General features: G+C 44.8%; 1 protein-coding gene across 2 annotated transcripts; it reads right to left on the minus strand.

Annotated features, from left to right (window-relative positions):
- Nucleotides 1-368: 368 nt before the first annotated feature.
- Nucleotides 369-22709, minus strand: scap (SREBF chaperone). 2 transcript variants are annotated; one of them, XM_061818810.1, is made up of 24 exons: nt 22424-22709; nt 17979-18179; nt 17277-17397; nt 16409-16566; nt 16096-16319; nt 15817-15922; nt 15438-15610; nt 13616-13742; nt 12889-13001; nt 12460-12554; nt 12288-12386; nt 12009-12218; nt 10721-11100; nt 10482-10631; nt 10094-10286; nt 9898-10013; nt 8901-9366; nt 8752-8840; nt 8605-8687; nt 7167-7277; nt 6084-6250; nt 5913-5993; nt 5591-5797; nt 369-5243 (listed from the first exon to the last, which is right to left on the minus strand). In XM_061818810.1, exons 2-24 carry the CDS (start codon nt 18113-18115, stop codon nt 4998-5000), a joined length of 3852 nt encoding a protein of 1283 aa, XP_061674794.1. In that variant the 5' UTR covers nt 18116-18179; nt 22424-22709; the 3' UTR covers nt 369-4997. The 2 variants fall into 2 exon arrangements, with proteins under 2 accessions (XP_061674794.1, XP_061674795.1); XM_061818811.1 differs by lacking the exon at nt 7167-7277.
- Between the last annotated feature and the right edge of the window lie 74 nt (nt 22710-22783).

The following is a 22783-nucleotide window of genomic DNA, read 5'->3' on the forward strand; positions in this document are numbered from 1 at the left end:
TTGTGTGGAGGTGGGCGTTCAACTCATCCATCCATCCATTTTCTTCACCGCTTATCCTCACAAGGATCACGGGGCGTGCTGCCTGCATGTCAACGGGTAGGAGGGCGGGATACACGCTGGATTGGTTGCCAGTCAATCGCAGGGCACATGGAGACAAACAAGTCGCACTCACAGTCACACCTAGGGGCAATTTAGAGTGTCCAATTAATGTTGCATGTTTAGGGGATGTGTGGGAGGAAACCGGAGTGCCCGGAGAAAACCCAGGCAGGCGGGTCTGGGATTTGAACCCGGAACCTCAGAACTGTGAGGCCAGTTCTAACCCACCATGCCGCCGGCATTCAACTCACACAAGCGATATGCCACCACAGTCATATCAAAGCATCTTTATTTGAAAATTAGTACAAAGATTTTTTTTTTGTTGTTGTTGTTGTTACAAAAGTCAATAAGTTATGTCACTACTGTAGGCCGCACAGCCAGCAGATGAAAGACCGGGGGCAGGTTTTCCTGCCTCGATGTAATAAGTCTTTTTTTTTTTTTTTTTTTTTTTGCTCTGGCGGCGGACACCTCGGACCCCTGGTTTTCTCACCGATGTCTGACTGACGTTACAAGAGAAAATAATTTCAAAAAAAAAAAAAAAAAAACAATAAAAGGAAAATGTGCTAACACAAAAAGTGCCTAGAGAGCCTTAAGATAGCATGACACTAACAATACAATACATTTGCTTGTTTGGTCCGAAAAGTCGCACGACGCTTCACTAAGGCAGGGGTGGGCAAAAGGATAAAGGGGGGCAGCTCATTCCGAACTCAGGTTTTAAATAACTGCAGTTCATCTCATTTAATAAGTCAATTTATGTGTTCATCGAAGATGACACGCTGTGGTGACCCCAAACGTGACAAGCCAAAAAGAAAAGAGGAAGATTGTAATTACAATTTTTTTAAAATAGTTGTAATTGTATTCATAAAATTATCTTTAAATATTTTTAAAATTTAAAATGACGTAAATCAAATTATAAATGAGTGAAGGTAAAAAGTAAAAATTAATAACCATTAAATAAAATCAAGAAAAATCAATCAAGGGACTCTTTATAATGCAACTACAGCGTGGGCTAGAAAAAAGAAAAAAACGGACCATTTGTTGCCCCCCCCCCAGCGCTAAAAGGACAAAAAGCCGAGCGGCGGCGGCGAGAGTCACGTGACCTCTTCAAGTTTCAACCGGACGTCGTCGCGTAAACGTGACGCGCGCAGTCCGGCTTCCAGTTCAACTACATCCTCCCACAAAGTACGTAAACCCAGGAGACCCCGTCACGTCACGTCACGTCGCGACACGACACGACACACCCGCCCGCTAGTAAACTTTTACCAAGTTGCAGTTGCACGATACAAACGGTGCAGCTTACAAAAGTTTCAGTCAATAAAGCACGCGTGCGATTCACGAAGCGTATCGCGAGATTTATAAGGCGCGGTTGCGCCCTTCGCACGAGATTTCGTGAGGCACCGGAGAAGCTTACCTTCGCCTTGCAGATCTCGTGAGTCGCTTTACAATAGCTGAATGGAGGCTTTCTAAAGTACTTTGAGCACCATATGCTGTTGCTAAAGAGCTAAACAATTCACTTTTATTTTAACCAGCCCTGTTAGCGTTAGCGCCGCGTTAGCTTTAGTGCTGTGCTAACGCTAACAGCTGGTTAAAAGCCTCACCGAATACATTTGTAAAGGAAGTACCAATACCTAGCATTAGCTTTAGCGCCGCGCTAGCGTTAACGCTACAACCAACCAGACAGACTAAAAGAACCCTTTTTTTTTTTTTTTCCTGAATGCAGCATGAAATCAGATTACCGTAATTTCCGGCCTACAGAGCGCACCTGGTTATAAACCTCACCCAGTAGATTTGTAAAGGAAATACCATTTGGTACATACGTATGCCACAGCTGTGTAAAAGCCGCAAGTGCCCACATTGAAACACGAAATATTTACAAAGAAAGACGTTATACAGCGCGCTAACAGGGCCAGTTAAAAATAAATGAAAAAAAAATACCGTTAAAAATCACTGAGACACAGCAGTAACACGCTAGCGCAGCACTTACAGGCCCAGACCGGTAAAAGTCACTCCCTCGGCACGTACTTTTCCGTTCTAGTGTCGGGAAAAAAAAAATGCCCAAATTATCCGCATAAACCGCAGGATTGAAAGCGTGTGAAAAAAAAGTCGCGTCTTTTCGGCTGGAAATTACGGAAATATTTTTCTGTTTGCGATCAATTACATTGACCAAAATTATTTCCGTTTGCGAAATCCCCGAATAATGAGAGGATCTTCAAAGTCGGACGTTGACGTACATTTCATTAATAATTGGTACCTTTGCATATAACCTTGGGTCAAACATTTTGGCTGTTTTTCTGAAAGTTTGTCACGATAGTGTGGGAGGGATTTGGGGCCACTTCTGACAGAACTGGTGTCAATTAGCAACGTTTGTAGGGCGCCGCGCTCACACATGCCTTTTCGGGTCGACCCGGAAAGTCTCAATAGCTAAAAAGTCAGGACTTTGTGACGGCCACTCCAAAAAAATGGACTTCGTTATCCTTAGGGCACTTTGAAACCAGCTTCACAGTATTTGAATTTTTTTGAGATTTTGCTTCAGTATTTCCACATAAAATTCTTTCCTCACAATGCCAACAATGAACCAGTCCCCCCACGAGAAAAGCGACCCCACAACGAGACGTTCCCTACCCCCTTCCTTTCTCCTTCAAATGTTATGATTATAGCCAAATACTTACATTTTTGTTAAGTCAGACGACAGGAAATCTCCAAAAATGAAGGTCTTTGTCACTCTACACATTTGCAAACTGTACCGTAATTTCCGGCCTACAACCCGCGGCATTTTTCACACACTTTCAACCCTGCAGTTTTTGCGGTGATGCGGCTAATTTGTGCATTTTTTTCTAACGGCCACGAGGGGGCACTCGAGCGGAAAAGAATGAGAGCGGTGGAATATTTGTGCTGAGGAAGTAATTTTTCCTGGCCATGTTCGCGCTGTGCTAGCGGTAGCCCTGTGCTAGCATGTTGCTGCTGTGTTACTAGCGTGTCTCAGTGATATTTACCAATAAGTTTTATTTTAACCGGCCCTGTTAGCATTAGCACTAGCTTTAGCGCAGTGCTTAGCTTTAGCGTTAAACTTTCTGTGTACCGTCTTTGTAAATATTTCGTGTTTCAATGAGGCCACTTGCGGCTTTTACACGGCAGCGGCGTATAAAAATGGTACCAAATGGTATTTCCTTTACAAATGTACTCGGTGAGGTTTGTAACCAGGTGAGGTCTGTAGGCCGGGAATTACGGTAATTTATCTTTTGCTTATGTTTTGGGAATTAATGGCTTCATCCTGGGAGAGTTGCATTCCTGCCCATGTTGGTACAGTATTCGTTCCACTGAGGAAAATGACATCTTAACCAGCTCCAGCCAGCATTTTACGATCTTTTGCTTTTGTTCTTGGGTTGATGTGCAGATTTTGAACGACAACGCGTTCATCTCTGAGACATAGTACTGCACACTCTATTTTGCTGAGTGGTATGATCACTGGACATTGCCATAATGTTTATACTTGTGTATGATTGATTTGAACAGTTCAATCCGGCAGATTTGGGCCATATGGAAATTGCACCCAAGGATGGACCAGACTTGTGCAAGTCCACAGTTCTGTTCCATATTCTAGCATTTGGTTCATTAAAATAACTTGTAATCCTAATAGACCCAAAACACGAAAGGTTTAGTTTAACAACGAGGAAAAAATTAAGTAGTATATGTAAACGTCTGGTTTCATCTGTAAGTGCAGTCCATTAACCGTATTTTACGCACACAAATTAAGCAGTACCTGTACTTTTAGTATCATCCTCAAACCTTTGCATCGTGCAACTGCAATTTGATGAGATTTCCACCCACTTTTTCTTGGTCGCAAGTGCAACTTAGATTGTTCAATATGTAAACCAAACCTGCGCCTTAGGTGTGCGACTCATGAAGTCGCAACCATCCACGCTTTATGAGTCGCATACACTTTATTAAACTGCGAGCACAGCTTACGCATTTTAAAGCCTATGTTATACAGTTGAAGCCAGACGTTTACATACACCGTGCAAAAACACACATTTCAGTTTTTGTCTCGCTGTCTGAATTCAAATCAGACTAAACCTCACCATATTTCTATTTGAGTGTATTTGTTTGAAGAGATAAACGTGGCAACTTCAAGCATCCAGAAATTGCACCCAAGGATGAGACAGACTTGCAAAGCTTCAGAATACTTTCTCCGATTTCCTGGGCCATTTCCTTATATTTTCCCATGATTTCAAACAAAAAAATCATCGTGTTTGAGGTGTGGCCTTTAATATACCCGCGTGTGTGCTGTCAATTAATTCATGTCAATTCACCTATCAGAAGCTTCCAAAGCCGTGACCTCATTGCGTGGGCTTCCCCATGTTTGTTAAGGACGTAGTACCTTTTGTGTATGTAAAATTTTGATATCAAAGAAAATAATGTAAAATTCTATCTGTCATTATTGTGGGATTTGAAAAAATTAAATATTGGTGGTGGATCCCGAATGACCAGAAATTGGAGCGCTTTAGTCTGATTTGACTTCAGACAGTGAGACAACAACTGAAACGTGTGTTTTTACACGGTGTATGTAAACTTCTGGCTTCAACTGTAGGTCATACAAGCGACGTAAAAATAAGATGCTGTCTCCCGGGTTCCATGATAAAGATCTCAGGTACCGATAATAAATAATTGATGTGTACATTAACACCACCACACCTTCGATGTACATGGTTGGCAGCAGGTCACATGTTCGCAGATGATGCAAACAAGGCAGCAGGATTCACCCCCCCCCCCCCAAACACACACACCCTTCCTTGCGTTTTTTTTCCTTTTTAAATTACAGTTTTGTCTTTCTATGTGGGAGGGGTGTGTTTATACAGGTTAGCAGCATACAGGGCTTCAAACCAAAGATCAGATCACAGACCTCAGTCCAGTTTCTCCAGGACCGATGGTACGAAAACCAGACTGAGCTCGCTTCCAAAATCGCACACGATGGCGGCGTTGTTGAGGACGAGTAACTGCCTCACTCCCTGACCGTCGCTACTCGGGCCCAGGTATACAGTCTGGATCAGGTCTCCGTAGTTCAGGTCCCAGAAGGACACGCAGCCTAGACCACCAGTTACTAGCAGAGAGTCTGAGATCAGACCCAGACTGGAACCGCAGCCGGCCTCCTGGGTAGGAGAACACACGTGCATACATGCAGGAAGTCAACAGAAACAAATTGATAAGGACATGCACACACACACAGACACACACAAACATGTAAAGAAGCACACACCTATGCTGACACACACACACACAAGCAAACACATGACCAAACGCAGATACACACACACAGGCAGACAAATACACACACATACACACACAAATGTGCACGTAAAAACAGGCAGACAGACACGCACACAAACATGTAAAGAAACACACCTATGCTGACACACACACATGCACATGCACACTCGTGACCAGACACACACACACACACACACACAGACAGATGCGCACACATACCGTCACATACCTGCTGTATACAGTATAGTTTGATGCCAGTGCTTCTGTCCCATACGCATATGAGGTCATCCAAACCCGAGCTGATGATGCAAAGGGGCGTGCACACCAGGGAGGTGACGTCGCCACGGTGGCCAAAAACATGGCTGACGCGGTTTCCCGTCAGGACATCCCACAGGCAGATGGCGCCGTCCTGGCCGCCGCTTGCCAGGACCATTGTCTAAAAAACAAGAACAATAATAAAATTTTAGCAACACAGATGCAGTCGGTCTCACTCTCTCACAGAATCACTTAGACACACACGCACGCATGCACATGCAAAAACTGAGCATGACCTCATCAATGTAGACAGCGGTGATGCCTGCCGAGTGGCCTTGAAGCGTGAAAAGGCAGCACGAGTCCTCCAGACGATAAACCTGCGCCCACACAAACACGTAGCACATTCTGCCATCTTTTCCGGCATGTCCCACGTGGCCAGCGTCGCACCTCCCCCCGGCACTTCTTACCCGCACGGTGCGGTCGTGGCTGCCGGTGACCACCCTGCCGGCGGCAGCCTTGAGGACCGTGATGGGCTTCTGGTGGGCGCACTGCACCGAGCGCGTCAGCTGGCAACTGATGGCATCCTCGCTGCTGTAGCAGGGCGACGTAGGTACACCACCCCGACCCGGAGTACCTGAAAAAGAGAGGGCGGGGGGGGGACAAAACAGGAAATTCATATTTTACCATATTTTGTCTAGTCCCGTAATTCCCGGCCAAAAGCCGCGACATTTTTTTCACAGCCGTCACGCGACTTTGTGTGAACCCCGCCGCGTTATCACCGCTGCGTTTGCGCCGTCATGTTAGCACCACCGCGTTAGCGTTAAACTCTTTCTGTGTACCGAGGCTTGTCACCAGGTGCACTCTGTAGGCCGGGAATTACGGTTAATTAATTTCAAGTTAACAATATGTTCGCAAATTCATGTGGTTTGCAACATCTCCACCTAGCTGTAGCTTTATTCGCTATTGGTCAATGGCTACAAGCATTGCATCGTGAAGCAACTTGCATTTTATTGGCTATTTAAATTATCTCTCAAAAAATGAATGGACCGTTGTAGCCGCTAAACAGCGGAAGTAAAGATACCCACGCAGTACGCTACCTTGTTTTTGGTGTTCCCGCCGAGCTTTTTCTTGCAAAGTGCATGTGGGCGCAGGTTTAGCTTCCGTCATTAAAACATCATGGTTCAGCCATTTTATTTCGGCCAAAAAAAACAAAATGTTTTTTGGGCCATTGTTGCCCCAAGATATTTGAAGGTTGAAAATTCATGCATCACAATTTTGTTTATTTATTTTAAATGTTCATGTTTTTTTCCCTTTTCACTCAGAAAAGCAAACTTTGATAAACTTGCATTTTTGCATCCTCCATATCGAGACAAACTCTATTTAGAACTAGTGAATTTCTATCAATAATGCCTCAATATATACAGGTAATTCAGTGTCAGAAGAAAATCGCAATTGTTTTCTCTAATTTCTGTTCTGCATTGTTTTGATTTATAAAACATCACATATTGATGCTAATAAAGTATACACTCCTTTAAAAATTGTCAGCTTACTCCAGATTTCTCCTGTTTTCGTTCTGAATGTGAAGATGTGATTCTGCTGCTGCTCAGTGCAGGGCCGGATCTTATCTAGTGGGATACATGGCTGCTGGCCACCAGAAAATCCTGAAAAATTGTAAAATACTATTTGCTTCATGACGATGTACAAAAAGCTGTGATGTTGCAGTGTAAAAAAAAAAAAAAAATATATATATATATATATATATATATATATATATTATATATATATATATATATATATACATATATACAGTTATGCCTCGGTTCTCGACCACAATCCGTTCCGGAAAACGCTTCGAAAATGTAATTGTTCAAAAACCGAATCAATGTCTCCCATTACAATGAATAGAAAAAGAAATAATGCGTTCCAAACCTAAAAAAAATATGCTTTTTAAAGCATTTTTATTAGCGTTCCGTGATAATAAACTGCATAGAAGAAATACATGTATAGTTTAAATACTTCATAAAATAAAAGAATTTAAGAAATATATATTTTTTGCTTAAAATGTATGGTTTAGTACTAGTGTACGCTAGGCTGGGAGTGCATTGCCGTATCTGTAGCGACTCGGCCCCAATCTTTGTAAACTTTTTTTTATTATCAAAAGTGGAGTAAATAAGTAACTTTAAACAAACAATAATGGGGGGGGGTATTTTTTTTTTCATTTTTACAACGCAACACAGTTAAACAAAACAAAAATGAAGAAATGCTTCAACAACAGTACAAATGCCTTCAGGGGTCGTGACTCGCCCCTTTTTAACAAAAAACAAATTAATGTAATTTGTTTCAGCCGTCTCTTAAGAACATTTCTGAAGTTGCTCATCACAACATCATTAAAATTTTGGACCGCTCTGCTACATTCCCATTTATTGGGGTGGTGGAGTTCAACGAAATTATGGATTTTGTTTCACTTGGCACAAATGGCTTTGATGTCAGCACTCGGGACAAACAACAGTCACTACCGGGACACGTTTTTGTATCGAGGCTGCGTTATACAGAATAACAAAAGTGCGCTGATTGCGCCGCGCGCGTTATGTCATTTCCGTATTTTTTTTTTCGGGGGGCGTTCGAATAGACAATAACAAAACGAAAAATGCTATTTCCAGATTTTTTCAGCAGCGTGGGAATTCACAAAGGGCGTCGTGGGTCAGTTGGCCTGGCTGCGCGCAATATGTTATTTCCAGGTTTTGTCAGCGGCGTTCGGGTAACGATTTTTGTTCGAAAACAGAAGCAAAACAATCTCGAAATTTTAATTCGAAAACCGAGGCTTGACTGTACATAAAGTGAATATACTGTATATCAAAAAAACGCGGACAATTGCTTAGCATAACCTGACTTCAATTTATGTTTTTACCGAGTTTTATGTAATGAAAGGTGAAGAACGTCAACATTTTAAGTGCCATGCACTTTTAAAGCGCACAAAAGTGGTCTCACCTCGATACTGAAGCAGAGCGAGAGGTTTGTTGATGTCCACGCTGAAGAAGTCAAGAGAGCCGTTCAGACGCGCTGCCACGATTCTGATACAGACAGTGAAACACATCAGCTGATGGTCTTCAAAAGTCAAACATTGTGCAAGCACACCTGTTGTTGAGGAAAACTAGCGCTGTGATCCCGGACGCACCCTCGGCCTCACTGCTGCAGCGCAAACGACCGTCGGTGGTGTCCCACAGCTACAAACAAAACAGCGTTACAAAATACACACGCACACACACAGCATGTCTTGGACACACCTCCAGTTTTCCATTGCTCCGTCCAGCAGCTATGAGATTGCCTCTCAGCCCCAGGGCCCACACTGAGCTCTCATCCAAGTCCGGGGCTGTCAAGTCGCATGTGCCCCCGAAGCTGGGGCGACTGTGGGGCAGCATGCTGGAGGGCGGCGAGGACGAAGAAGTGGTGAAAAAGTTCGACGGTGATGGGGGCTCGTGCGCCATGTACGCGTCTGCCACCAGGTCACCATAGTCAAAGCCTTCCCTGGTGGGCCGTGTGGCGTGGGGACAGGCCGGCGTGGAGGTGAAGTTGGTGTCGATGAGCGGTGTCAGGTCCGGCTGGTCTTTGAAAAGAGGCGGCCAACTCGGTGTGGTGCGGTGCCACATCTGGTAGCCCTCATCCTCAGACAGGCTATCGCCACTCAGCGAGAGGTCGGGACCCTCTGAGCCAAAATTTTCCCAGCAGCCGCTGCTGCTGCTCCGCCTCAGCCTAGAGAGGGAATCCAATCAACATGCTAAGTAACCTCAAAGACACGTCTATGATGACTGATAACCGTTTCAGGCACTTAGCATGGCATGTGAAAGTACCACCTAAGTTGGCATCCAAGGTGGTGTCAAAAGTAGCATCTAAATTAGCACATGAAGTGGTTAGTTACCTAAGGTGACATCTACAGTGGGTATAGTAGGGCTGGGCAACAAGACATGATGTACAGTAAGTAAGTAAAATAATGACCCAGACTAAAAGTGAGCGTATGTGTGATGATGAGTGCCTGTCATTAAGGAGGCAGGCGGGGGTGAGTAGTGTGACGGGAGCAATGAAAACTGAGCCTAAAGAAACCATCGGCATGAATTGTGGATGACAGCATATATATTTTGTATGATATTCTGTGTTGCTGCTAATTCGATAAAGAGACTATTCTTGAAGTCAAAGGTGGGATATTTATGTGGCCATCTGAGGTGACATCCAAGTTAAATTAATTGCGGAGTCTGAGGGAAGGACGAAAACATCGGCCAGTCTTACCCGTGCTTGGGGATGACGGTCAGGCAGTCTCCCGTCTGTGCGTCCCAAACCCGGATCTGTCCGGCCAGGCAGGAGCTGGCCAGCAGCATCCCATCACTTGCCAAACACTCGATGTCCTACAAGACGTCAAAGCTGAAGTTCAAACTCTTCAGGTGGTGTGGCGGAGGACACATATGGAAACTCTGTTCTTTCCCACCATGCTGTGGCCCCGCAGCAAGAGCGGCGAGATCTCGCTGACAGGTGGCCAGTATCCGTACCCATCGCAGGGGCGGTCCCCTCGGCGCCGGCGCCCACCGTTCTGGCCGTAGTTTCGCGGGCATAGAAGTCGGTAGAGACACAGGAGCATCAAAACCAGCAGAACGCCTGCCCCCAGGCCCAGCGCTGCCACCCTGCAGGGAAGGAGGGAGACGAGAGGAATGTTGAAACAGTTCCCTAATCCATCAAACACACTATTCGAGCCATCATGAGGTCCATGAAGAGTGTGCCAAGACCCAGGACCCAGCAAGACGGTATGTCAGGGCCCAGAGGGAGTCCAGCTCAGAAGTTGGAGTCACGTGTGTGTGTGCGTGCATGTTTTTACTGACTTGTAAAGCGTCAGGTCTGTCTGGAGATCTGCCGCCACCTTGGGAATGGGTGGAAGAGGGTGCTGGGTGTCCTGAGGGTGGCGCCGTTCGATGGCTTCCTGGGGACTCAAGTGAATGGCAACAGGGATGATGGGCAAAATACTGATGTACCTGAAACACGGCCAGACGTGAAAACTAGTTAGATGCAGGTTCCCTTACCTTCCATTAAAATGGTTCCCAATCAGTACTGGTTTACTCACCTCTTAGCTAACGTGATGTTGTAGTAACTGAAGAGTGAAGGCCAGTGTCTGAAGGAAAGTCTCCTCCATCCTTCCTCGTCCTCAGCACCCCAGGTGATCTGGGGTACAGCCGGTGAGGACTCAGGGAGGGGTTCTGCCCTGGAGCCAGGGAGCCCCTGCTGTTGGTTTTCCGGTAAGGGCGTCGGGTCCGGTGCCAGGCGGTCAGTGAGTGTACTGGTCGGGTCTCCACGGAAAATAGGGGCCACCCCAAGGTGAGGGGTCAGGCCTTCGCCCACGTCGTCTCCCAGGGTACTTTGCTCCGACACCTGAGCAGTCAGGTAAGTGCGCACGCCGGCTGGGTCGGTGTACACCAAAATACCAATCCAGATCACCGTGCTGACCTACAATTGAGGCAGCGATGGGGACTTTGTAGCTGAAATCTAAGTGAGGACGCTGCATCCGAAACTCAGAAGGTGTTACCTTGGACTGTCACAATCAAATCTTTTTACAATCAAGTCTCCCAATGATTATTGATGAACTAATCAAATAATAATCGCCCCCCATCACTAAAATTAAACATCATTATAGTTACTATTAACATGCTTTTGCGTTAATTTGGTGTACAGAATTTCAGACAGCAAAATGGTGTATGGCTAACAATCGCATTGTTGTATGTACATTACAAATCTAACACTGTTTTTAAAATTGCTTACTGACTCTCCTTTGTCAGTTTTGGCAAAGTTGGTTATTAGCCCAACACGTCTCCAAAAAATGTGCCAGTGAAACATGGGTTCAAGCACCCCAAACATAGCTCCAGTAAGAACTTTTTTTTCTTAGGTCCTAGTGGATCTTTGAGGGAGAAATTTTGTATCAACCTATTTTTGTAGTTGGCTTAGCAGATTTTTTGATTTCCCCCACTCCTCATGTTACATTTGGGACACAGAGGGAGTCACATTACACCCAAACTCAGAGAACGTTACGCTATGACTCCGAAAGCATTGCACTCAGAACCCAGGGCCGTTGCATTAAAACCCCAAGGATATATACTCGAGGACATTACACGGAGACCCCAAGGATCTTACACTCGGACATTAGTCAGACGCCACAGAAGTTACAGTCTGACCTTGATGATGTTACATTTAGGCCAGACTTTGCCCTCAGTAGATTCTCACTCAAACTGGACTACTTTAACAGGTCCAAGTGACCATCAGATTTGCAAACAATACAGTCAAACCAGAGTTTTTCCTCAGCGGATTGTCACACAACCAGGACCATTTGGACCAGGGGTCAGTTTGAGTTGTCTTCTTACCATAATGATGCGCTGAGCCAGGCGTGTACGAGCCAGGAAGTAGACCAGCCGCAACCTCTTCGGGGGGCGCAAATTCCTACTGGGGGGCTGCAGGGTAATGGTGTGAGGAAGGGGCCGTGGGGCAGCGGGCGCCGTCCGTGTGCGTAGAGGTGAGGGCTTTGGTGCCGGTAGGCCATCCTCTGTACGGATGTGCCCGTGCAGGTCCACCAGCTGCAGAGATATTTTTATTTATTATTGATGTGTGAACAGAGCTACTTTGATTCACGTGGATGCGCACACCTCCATGCGGCGGACGTCTATTGACAGCACGGTGGTGAAGAAGAACATCTGCAGGAAGAAGTCAGACACCAGGCCCACCACAGCAAATAGGCAGAACTCCTGCAAACATAAAAGTGCCACTCAAGAACTATCCAGTGTATTCCTGGTGTTTATATCCACAAAGGCTCCAAACCTGGATGGCTGGCACGAGTGTGAAGTAACCAATGAGAATGATGCACAATTCAGTGGCCATGTTCTTCATGATGGACCAGCTCTCGTTACTCAGGCCTGCAGAGATGAGTTCCAAAGTCAAAGGTAGGAAAATATACTTCTCTTTTCCATACAGGCGTTTCGTTAAAGGGAAAGAGCGGAAGCACACATTTTCTCTCATTGTCCATAAAATTAAAAAAATCTGTGGAAGAGAATGCTGGGAGAAAAAGCTTGTTGGAGTATCAGGAGAAACAAAGCAAATCCCAGGAGAAGAAAACTGAAAAAACATGTTCTGAAAAACTTCATTTTCTACAGGCAGAGCAAAAATAAAGATTAAAATTATAAATTGTATTTTTGTAAACTATATATTAAAAAAAAAATCTTCTCTTAAGGCCGTATCACCGAACCCTACCCTGAGCTATGCGGAGCTTGACTTCCAGGTCAACGGGGGTGGACACCACAGACTGAGTGAGGACCAAGACATTCTCGACACCAATCACCACCACCAGGTATGGAAAGATTTCCCTGTCAGGACAAAAAAAAACGCAGTCATTTATACATTTAAAAGTGCTCAGATTAGCAACTATTGTAAAGCAGCACTTCTGCTCACACCTAAGAACCTTTTAGCGTCTTCAATGAAGCTAACATGCAAACGTGTTTTTGGTGTGAGGAAGTGTAAACCAAGGCTGAGATAGGAATTCCAACCTTACAAACTGTCAGACTGAAATGTTAACCACTAATCTACCAGTTTTCCTTCAATAATAAAAAACAATACATAAAACATGCTCTGGTCATGTTATAATGTATACGACTTGGCGGGAAATCCATCTTGTGAAGATAAAGTGTGCATGTGGGTCAACACTGGTTAGCTACAACACAAACACACAGCCACACGGTCACTATTTGTTGGTGCATTGGGCGCAGTTGGGTCGATTGTGCACGGACATGAATGTTTGGTTCAAATACTCTGTGACGTTCGTCACGCCATGGCAGCTTTCGAGATATTCTCACATGATTGGCCGAACGTGAAGCGTCGATATCAGGATGGCAACCGTTTGACAGACTGCTAGTAAACATTTACACAAATCACTGGAATTGGGCCACTGATAAGCCTCTGTGTGTGTGTGCGTGTGTCGTACCCTCCGTTGAGTGTGGGCGTGAGGCCAAAGAGCGTGCACAGACCAACCGACATGAGCAATGAGCTCAGCACAGTGACTACAGCAGCCAGAGCGAGACCCCACTTGGACTTCACCATGTCGATCTTACCTGCAAGAGAGAGGAGGAAGATCAAATCAAGATGTTTTATTTTCAATCTCCACACACATGCACAGTATGATTGGTTATGTGGCCACTTCTGAAAATGTAAATGTTTCACCGACTATGACCTGAAAAGAGGATGTAATTTACTTAATTTTGCCCACAAACTTGATTACTCCACCCACTTCCTGGTAAAAATCTTCTTTAAGCCACAGGCCTGACAAAACCAAAAGGTAAAAAGAGTTGCACATTAGCATGAACACCGTTAGCTGCCACATACTGAACTTCTTTTTCTTCTTTTCCTTTCGGCTTGTCCCGATTAGGGGTCGCCACAGCGTGTCATCTTTTTCCATCTAAGCCTATCTCGTGCATCTTCCTCTGTAACACCCACAGTCTTCATGTCCTCCCTCACAACATCCATCAACGTTGTCTTTGGTCTTTCTCTCGCTCTTTTGCCTGGCAGCTCCATCCTCAGCACCCTTCTACCAATGTACTCACTCTCTCGCCTCTGGACATGTACAAAGCATCGAAGTCTGCTCTCTCTAACCTTGTCTCCAAAACATCTAACTTTGGCTGTCCCTCTAAAAAGCTCATTTCTAATCTTATTGAACTTGCTCACTCCGAGCGAGAACCTCAACATCTTCATTTCTGGACCTGCGAACATCATGGTCCAAGGGGGCTCCAGTCTAACCTCATCTGTCAGCCTATCCATTACTACCGCAAACAGGAAGGGGCACAGCGCGGATCCCTGATGGAGTCCCACCTCCACCTAAATTGTTATGACACACCTACGGCACATCTTACCACTGTTCTGCTGTCCTCATATATGTCCTGTACTATTCTAACATATTTCTCCCCCACACCGGACTTGCGCATGCAGTACCACAGTTCCTCTCTTGGTATTCTGTCATAGGCACTGACTTTATAGGGTGTACACTTTTGCCCAGTGGTCTCTAGAGATATGAAGACTACAAAAACCAAAGCACAAACTGAAAACAAGATCAGGAAAGTAAATCCTTATATACAGTATTTTCTGGACAACACACCGCTACTTTTTTCTGGTGCCGTAGCCCGTTTTCCGATGCGGTTACGTTTTTCTCGCTCGCGGCTACAAGGACCAGGATTGGTCAAACCGACTCCCAGTCATTTGATGTATTAAGCAAACTTGGATCAAGCGGCAGGGTGGATAGGCTGACTTTTTTTTTCCAAAACTGCCTTCACAACCAACTGGACGCATTGAGCACCCCTGATCTAGTACAATGGCAATAGTTGTATGGGGCAGTAGTGCTATACAGGGAAGGACAGGACAAGGGTCGTGAACCTGGCTGTACAGCTGAAGTGTGGTGGGAGAGGCTATGAAATTATAAATGTCTATAGGAGCAGAGTGTGAATGAGGGGATAGCAAAGAAATTTTTAAGTCATTTTTCACAATAACTGAGTGGCCCGACATTCACCAAATCAGTCCCAGCGATGCACGCCTGCGGACACATGCAAATGAACTGACATCGTTTCGCCTGCACAATGACTGACATCGAAGTTAATCGGCTTCACGTTGTGTACTTTGTCTACTGAGCAAACGTTTGTCCTAGCGGCTAGCAGCGGGTCAGCCAAGCGCAGGGGATTATCTTCATTGGAACAAACTTGGCACACAAACGTGGTTAACAAGTTTCCGAGGTAGAGGCGGAGGACAAAGCAGACACTGACGTGTGGAGAAGTAGATGTAGGCGAAGAGGATGATGTAGGTGGTGACCAGCGGGATGAGCTCCGCCACACCGATCTCCTCCTTAAAGTGCACGTGAACCATGCGCTCAATTTTCAGGCTGCAGTTGGTGCATGGGTGGAGCTGCTTCAGACGAGCGCGAAGGCTGCCCAGGAACCTGAACACACACCGCAGACATTATTGCCAGAGTACACCGGGGTCATTGGTTTACTAGGGAATTATACTCCAATGGTGGCGACATAAGACAAATTATTCGGAAAGGCTCAAACTCGATAAGTCGACTTCACTTCACACAAAACCAACTCGAGTCATAACCGATCCAAGCACCAACATTATAGTATATGTAGTGAAAAAAAAAATCACCTTGCATCATAGCTGGACAGCACCATGCTGATGGTGTAAGTAACTACCTTCTTCCTGTTGTAGTGACTCACACCTGTGAGCTTCCCTGGAACACCGAACAGGAGGTCTGAAACAAAAACGCAGATATATATGATGACAAATAAGAATGCAAAAGCACAAAAAAAAAAAACAAATGCATACAAACTCACCAAAACAACACAGACAAAACAAAAACTACCGACAATAACACATTCACACACGTACAGTCGGGATCTTTGAAACATTTGTGTTGTTGTCCACCTCTGAGCGTGGCAGAGGTGTGCAGGCCTTTGGGCTCATGTTTCTGGATGGTCTTTAAGGGGTTGGGGTCCGCGTCGAAGAGCTCGCGTTGGTTCTGCCAGTAGTTGCCGGGCGACACCAGCAGGCAGCTGTGCTCCGGCAGTACAGACTGCATCCGCCGCAAACCCGGGAGCAAGTCCGTCACTTGCAGGCATAGAGACTCCAGACTGCGAACGCCTGAGTTGCTGACCGGATAAAAAACAACAAACCTCATTTCATTTCATTTTGGGGCAACGGTAAGTCAAGATACTACGAAATAAGATTATTCGCCAACCTGTCAGCATGTACATGATTGCGGATCTCGTCCAGCAGCGTGAAGACTCGCCCGAGCGGCGAGCGAAACACATCCACTGGGACCAGGCTGTTGTCCCATGGCGACACCGCCGCCTTCACCAACACTTGCTGGATGTATGCCACCGGAGGTCCGTGGTACTGTGCCAATCAACAAGTCTATTAGGTGGAAAACACGACCACATCCGCTTCTTTCCGTATTCTTCACACTTCAAATGCACAATGCTCCACAAAATCTTAAAATTGTGTGTACGACAGACAAAGCTAAATAGTAATTGCAAAAATACAAACCATCCATCCATTTTCCTTCGCCACTTATCCTCACAAGGGTCGCGGGAGTGCTGGAGCCTATCCCAGCTGTCAACGGGCAGGAGGGGTACACCCTGAACCGGTTGCCAGCCAATCGCAGGGCACATAGAGACAAACAGTCGCACTCACATTCAAAACTTGCATGTTCTCCCCGTGCCAGTTTAAGTTTTCTCCGGGCACTCCAGTTTCCTCCCACATCCAAAAAACGTGCAACATTACTTGGACACTTTAAATTGCCCCAAGGTGTGATTGTGAATGCGACTGTTGTTTGTCTCCATGTGCCCTGCGATTGGCTGGCACCCAGTTCAGGGTGTACAACCCCTCCTGCCCGTTGACAGCTGGGATGGGCTCCAGCACTGCCCGCGACTCTTGTGAGGATAAAGAGCTAAGAAAATGGATGGATAGATAAATCAAAAATTTCCCAATAGTACAAAAGAAAAAGAAAATGTATTGTCCTTGTAGAGCAGCAGTTTTTATGTACTGTAAAGATTGTAGGTAAGTGAAGAGGCAAAAAAAAAAATCTCAACAAAAAGTGAAGATACCCAGTCTGGCCGTTCGCCAACATCTCCGAGAAGCTCGTGGGTAGGAACACTGTAGTCCCGCACACTTGTGCTGAACTCCACAGGACCTGTCCCAGGAAGCGGGAGCCTTAGTAATGGATAGCTGCCAGAGAGAGAGAGCGAGAGAGAGAGAGAGAGAGCGAGAGAGAGAGAGAGAGAGAGATAGAGAGAGAGAGAGAGAGAGAGAGAGAGAGAGAGAGAGAGAGAGAGATGAACAGTGGGGGAAGCAGACTGAATGAGTGAACTGTTTCAACTAAAGCACAGCGTTTCCATGAAAAAGTCCAGCCAAGCACAGCAAAAATCCACAAATAACCCCCACACCCCAGAAAAGAAAATAGGAGTATAATTGACTAAGAGGTGCCACAAGATCATGGCAAAACACTACCTCTCTATTAGACAGGGCTACAGGGCTACAGGGCTATAGCCTGACCGAATGAAGCTTTTCCCCTGGATCCTATATCGTGCCTTCACATCAGCAATGCCACAAAATAGCACCAAAGTAATAGCATTATATTAGATAGGGCTTTGGCTTGAGGACAGAAACATACATTACTATGTGTGTATCATTTTAAAATCATAACAACCCTCTGAAGGGAACCATTAACTACGTTATGGCCCGCGATGAAAATCAATTCGACGCCACTCGTGCAGTGTGTGCCTCGCCTGTACGAAGTGCATACACACCAGCAGGTGAGGATGCTGACTGAGGTGAAGAGGATGATGGGCACCGGGTAGGTGGCACACAACAGTCCGTGGCGATAGAAGGCCGCCGAGATCTTCTCCCTCAGCTGCTCACGCAGCATCATCGCGCTGGACGGCATCAACTCCCGGCCATTGGGGAGCGCGAGGCGACCGACGAGCAGAGGCTCTGCGACATTCAGGATCCTGCTGGGCAAAAACTATATTAATAATATATATATATATATATATATATATATATATATACACACACACACACACACACATGTATATATTCACCATCATCATTTTCAACACTATTTACAAGCTTATAAACACCATTAGCCTTTCTCGCAAACACCTACATTGGTCCATTCAAATATTGATGAATTTCATACAAATCAATCAAATGAAGTTTAAAAAAGTAATCCCCCAACCCTTGTATCGACCAAATTTGTGTACTCAACTGTGTGTGTTATGTTGTTGTGATCGGTGTGCGCCCCATTTATTAGACAAGAATTTGAGGCAGCAACGTCTATTTAATTGGTGTTATCACCATGTCAGGCTTGTTCTGGCATTCCAGCGCTACGCTAACGCGACTACGTCAACCATGACATGCCGCAAGTGAAAATTACTGCTCACGAACTCATAAAATGAATCACGAACACAAGCAGTAGAATAATTCCACACATGCAAAACATAAGTTTTAAAAGTACATTAACAAAAAAAACTATTTGTGATATAAGCAGCAATAGTGGATACTGCAAATATAAACAGGCTATCGTCCTTACAGAAAATATCTGCCAAAAGAACAAATTGGACTGCTAATGTAACATACCACCCAAATAAATATACCTGCTATCATAACAAATATGCTAAAACACATGCTAACATAACCCAGATATGCATTTACACACCTGCTAACATGACAAACATGCTCAAATATAGCTGTGAACAAATGATAACAGACCTGCGAAATGTATGCAGCTTGTCTCTTAAGCTCCTGTCTGTCATATGCATGAAACTAACACATTTTGTGTTTTGTGGAATAGCGCTGCGTATCTTAGCATAGTGTGCGCATCTCCAGTTAGGTTGTGCGTGCGCTCCTCCTACCCCACCAGCATCAACAGAAACTCAGGGGGGAATTCACTTCAGGAACATTTAGCAGGCGTGTCGCTATTAATAGACGGCACAGCAAACAACACGGCTGTCACAATGGCCTCCTTTGAGGTGTGTGTTGCTTGGCGTGCACGTGGAACGCGCCGTGCTGGTGTCCACATTCCTGGCTAGACAATAAACCTTCGCCACTGGTCTGGGTCTGAGGGCCTCGCGTTCAAAGCGGGTCCCTGCAGATTTCAAAGTGGGTCCCCACTGACGTGCATTGCTCACACTGACGACATATGAGCGAAAAGAGACGAGCTAGTTTACAAACGCAGTCAGTGTTGACAATTTGGGAAGATAGTTGTATTATTGTTGTCAAAGTCGATCCAAGTTCGCGGCGGGAAATCAAATGTTTAAAGGAGGCTTCAAACAGAGTCCAGTGTGCACCCTGTGACCCACGACTTGACGAGTGAGCAGCTGTTATGATGAAATCTTTTTATTTGTGGACACAACCGTGCTAATGCCAGCAACACAAATAAATACGGTCTTGCCTTCAGATAAAAGTTTCATTTGTTCCTTGACCACACTCATAACTCAAAACACTCCTCTCTCAAATCATGTTTCTACATTGAACATTCTCCATCACGTCAATGCACATCGTGCTGCTCATTCAGGTTGTGTGAGTTTTAGCCACCTGGAGCACTGTAAAAGCCCAGATTGCATCACATAACATACGCATTGCCCCCAATTTTCCCTCTGAGCTGCACAATTGCGCATTTGCGCACACGTCGCACAGTCTCAGCACAGAGGAAAACAGATCCAGCGCAGTGAACTAAAGCCTGACGTGTTTTTGTTGTTTTATTTTTTTTTTTTAAACACAGCAGCACACAGCCTCTCACAAAGAGCTGCTGCTCGGCCACACACTTGACTTCCTTGTTTACCTGACACCGCCCCCCTCTATTTTAAAGGGGTACACGAATAATTACAAACACCGAGATAAGTGAATAATGGAAGAAAGAATGATGAAACTGGACGAGATGTTCTCTTTTTTGAGTGAGAAAGGTCTGGTCTGGAGCCAAAGTAAAAAGTGCAGGATGAGAAAAAAAAAATAAAAAGTTGGAAGCGACATTTCAAATTTATAGTTAATAGTTGGCTTGGTATGTATTTGTATTGTAATGTATTTTTTTTTGTTTGTTGACATTTTCAGTGTAAGTTTGCAAAAACATAAAATTGTTCTTGAAAATGTTCTGATGGGCATGTAATGTGAACCTTTTAATGAGCCATGTAACTTCAATGGATGACACTGACTACAGTGCATCCGTCTGATGTTGCTGACAGTGGTCAAAAGGAGCGCTCACAGCCTTAGTGTCTTTGCTCAGACATGACAAAAATTAGCGGGAACATTGATTGCCCCATCCAGTACTTTTGCGTAGCTTGCCGCGCACGCGTAAAATAAAAAGTTGTTACGCGGGAAAAGCAGCGGAACTCATCTCCTGTGATTGGCCCCTTTTTGTCACATACTGTGATGAGGTACTCACCGGTCCTCCCGGCGCTACACACCATCTACGCCGCCGCCTTCTTGATCGAATTTATAACATAATTAAACGTGTCATCTGGTCATTAAGAGCCATTTGTTCAAGCAGACACACTTCCTTTTTCGGCATTTTTGTTTTATTTCTTTTTAGGGAAAGGAAAGTAAAACGGGCAACCGGAAATGACCACAATATGCTGAGGAAACTCAAAACTGAGGCGTCCTCGCCAATACCAGCAGTCGCGACACCTCTAACTTGGAGAAAAACTTCAGTACATTTTCAAAACTGAGCAAGTTGCACTCGGTTATAAACGAAAACAACCCGCAGGAGAACCGCACTGACATCAGCACTGTCGCCGCACGCGCGAGAATAAAGAAGCCTTTACATCAGACTTACATTCCTGCATGGATGCAGCAGCCAATCATATTTTAGGAGTGTGTAGTCTACATGGAACTAAAGCGGGTTTCATTTAGTCATTCTTCACACACCTAATACTATGACCGACTATACTTTTGCAAAATTCCCCCTGCAACCAGTGGATCTTGTCAAAAATGGAAACCACTCAAAAATATATTTTTAAAAACTAACCATTTCAAATAACACCCAGCCTATTATCAGGACAAACAAATATGAACAGCAATGTTGCATAAACACGACACATTTGTCTACTTTGCATACTCACTGTCCTCTCATTACATCCACATATTGTAATAACAGTATATAAACACTTGAGTCAAGTCAACACGTGACAATAACTATCTTACCTTCTGTCAATGCTTCCTAAAATGGCCGCCCTAAAGGTATGTGCAGGTTTTAGCAGCATGTTGTTGAATCATGTAGTCATGAAAGTGATTTAAGGGTGTGTGCGTGGGTGTGTGTGTAACTGGGATTGTGTCATCAGATGTGTGAGGCAACACCGCAACACTTGACGCTGACTTCCTTCCGTCTATCAATCATTAAGCATGACAACTGCATGTACAACAACACAAGTACAGTGTGTTCATTTATATATATAATTTTCACCCACAAAAATTCACGCTTCCACTAGAACACACACTCACACACCCATACTCACTCACACAATCACTCTCACTCCCAGAGAGGCGTGGATGCAAGAAAGATATGAGTGATGGAGGGATTAAATAATGGCACTAACAGTGTGTAGCGCAAACGTAACCTGAGCGTTAAACAACCTGAATTTATATTCAAACTATTTAAAGCTACTGTGAAGTCAACAAAATCCCATTTTTTTTTCGTTATGCAGACGGATTCATGCTGTTCCATCCCTGCGCACAGGAAGAGAGGCTGCCATCGTGCTGCTCGTGCTAATGCTAACGCTACAATTTAACCAATGTTTATTAAACCTATCCCACGTCTGTAATTCCTATGGTGAGATGTCAACACGCATATATTTACGGTGAAAATATGAAAAATATTTTAAAAAAGAATTTCAAAAAGCACAAAATGCAAGAAAGCCTGTGCGTCGAGTGGGAAAGTTTGCCTGCTAACGTGGGTTAGCATTAGCTCCACATTGGTACAAGTTTGATTTGTTAAAAAAATATATAAAATCTCTTAAAGCCACATTATGAAGCGTTACGTGATGCAAGAATCTATCAAGTCACATTTATTACAACTCTATTATGGGGTACCATGAATTCCACGAATAACAAATAGATGAATATAAAAAAATTAAACAGTGTTTGTGGACACCCGTATAACGCCATTAATGCCTCCATTTGATACAGGACTTCCATTTAGAAGTTTTAAAAAAACACCCGCATCCAAACAGCAAGTGGCTCGAAGCTTCTCAACACTTGCCTGGGCAAACGTCACGGTTTCCCCGCAGCAGCCTCCGCGTTGCTCCTCCTCTTGGATGCTTGGAGTGGTGTCGACTGGTTAGGGAAAGCGGCTAAATGTCCCCTGGCATGTTTGGTTTTTTTTTTTTTTGTTTTGGTTCTTTTGGGTTTTTTTTTTTTTTTTTTTGATAGAGGTGCACGCGCTCCACAAAGCTGACCTGCACTACCTGAGTCCTCAAAAGCTTGACGCTAGCTTGCCAAAAGCGCTGCACACTTCTTCGCTGCATTCATGGCCGAACTGCAGAAGCCCACAGCGACCTCTAACGGCGACTGGTGTTGCTACAACTTTGTCAAGTGTTTTTTGAACAAGTTGGACGGTGAT

Source organism: Syngnathoides biaculeatus, chromosome 5 (genome assembly GCF_019802595.1).
Source record: "Syngnathoides biaculeatus isolate LvHL_M chromosome 5, ASM1980259v1, whole genome shotgun sequence".
Classification (NCBI taxonomy): domain Eukaryota; kingdom Metazoa; phylum Chordata; class Actinopteri; order Syngnathiformes; family Syngnathidae; genus Syngnathoides; species Syngnathoides biaculeatus.

Coding starts and splice junctions, on each gene's coding strand:
- scap (XM_061818810.1), bottom strand. CDS start 18,115: ATGCCGTCCAGCGCGATGATGCTGCGTGAGCAGCTGAGGGAGAAGATC. Junction 15,923..16,095: donor CACCTCTGCCACGCTCAGAG/GTGGACAACAAC, acceptor TTTTTGTTTCAG/ACCTCCTGTTCGGTGTTCCA. Junction 10,632..10,720: donor AACATCACGTTAGCTAAGAG/GTGAGTAAACCA, acceptor GCCGTGTTTCAG/GTACATCAGTATTTTGCCCA.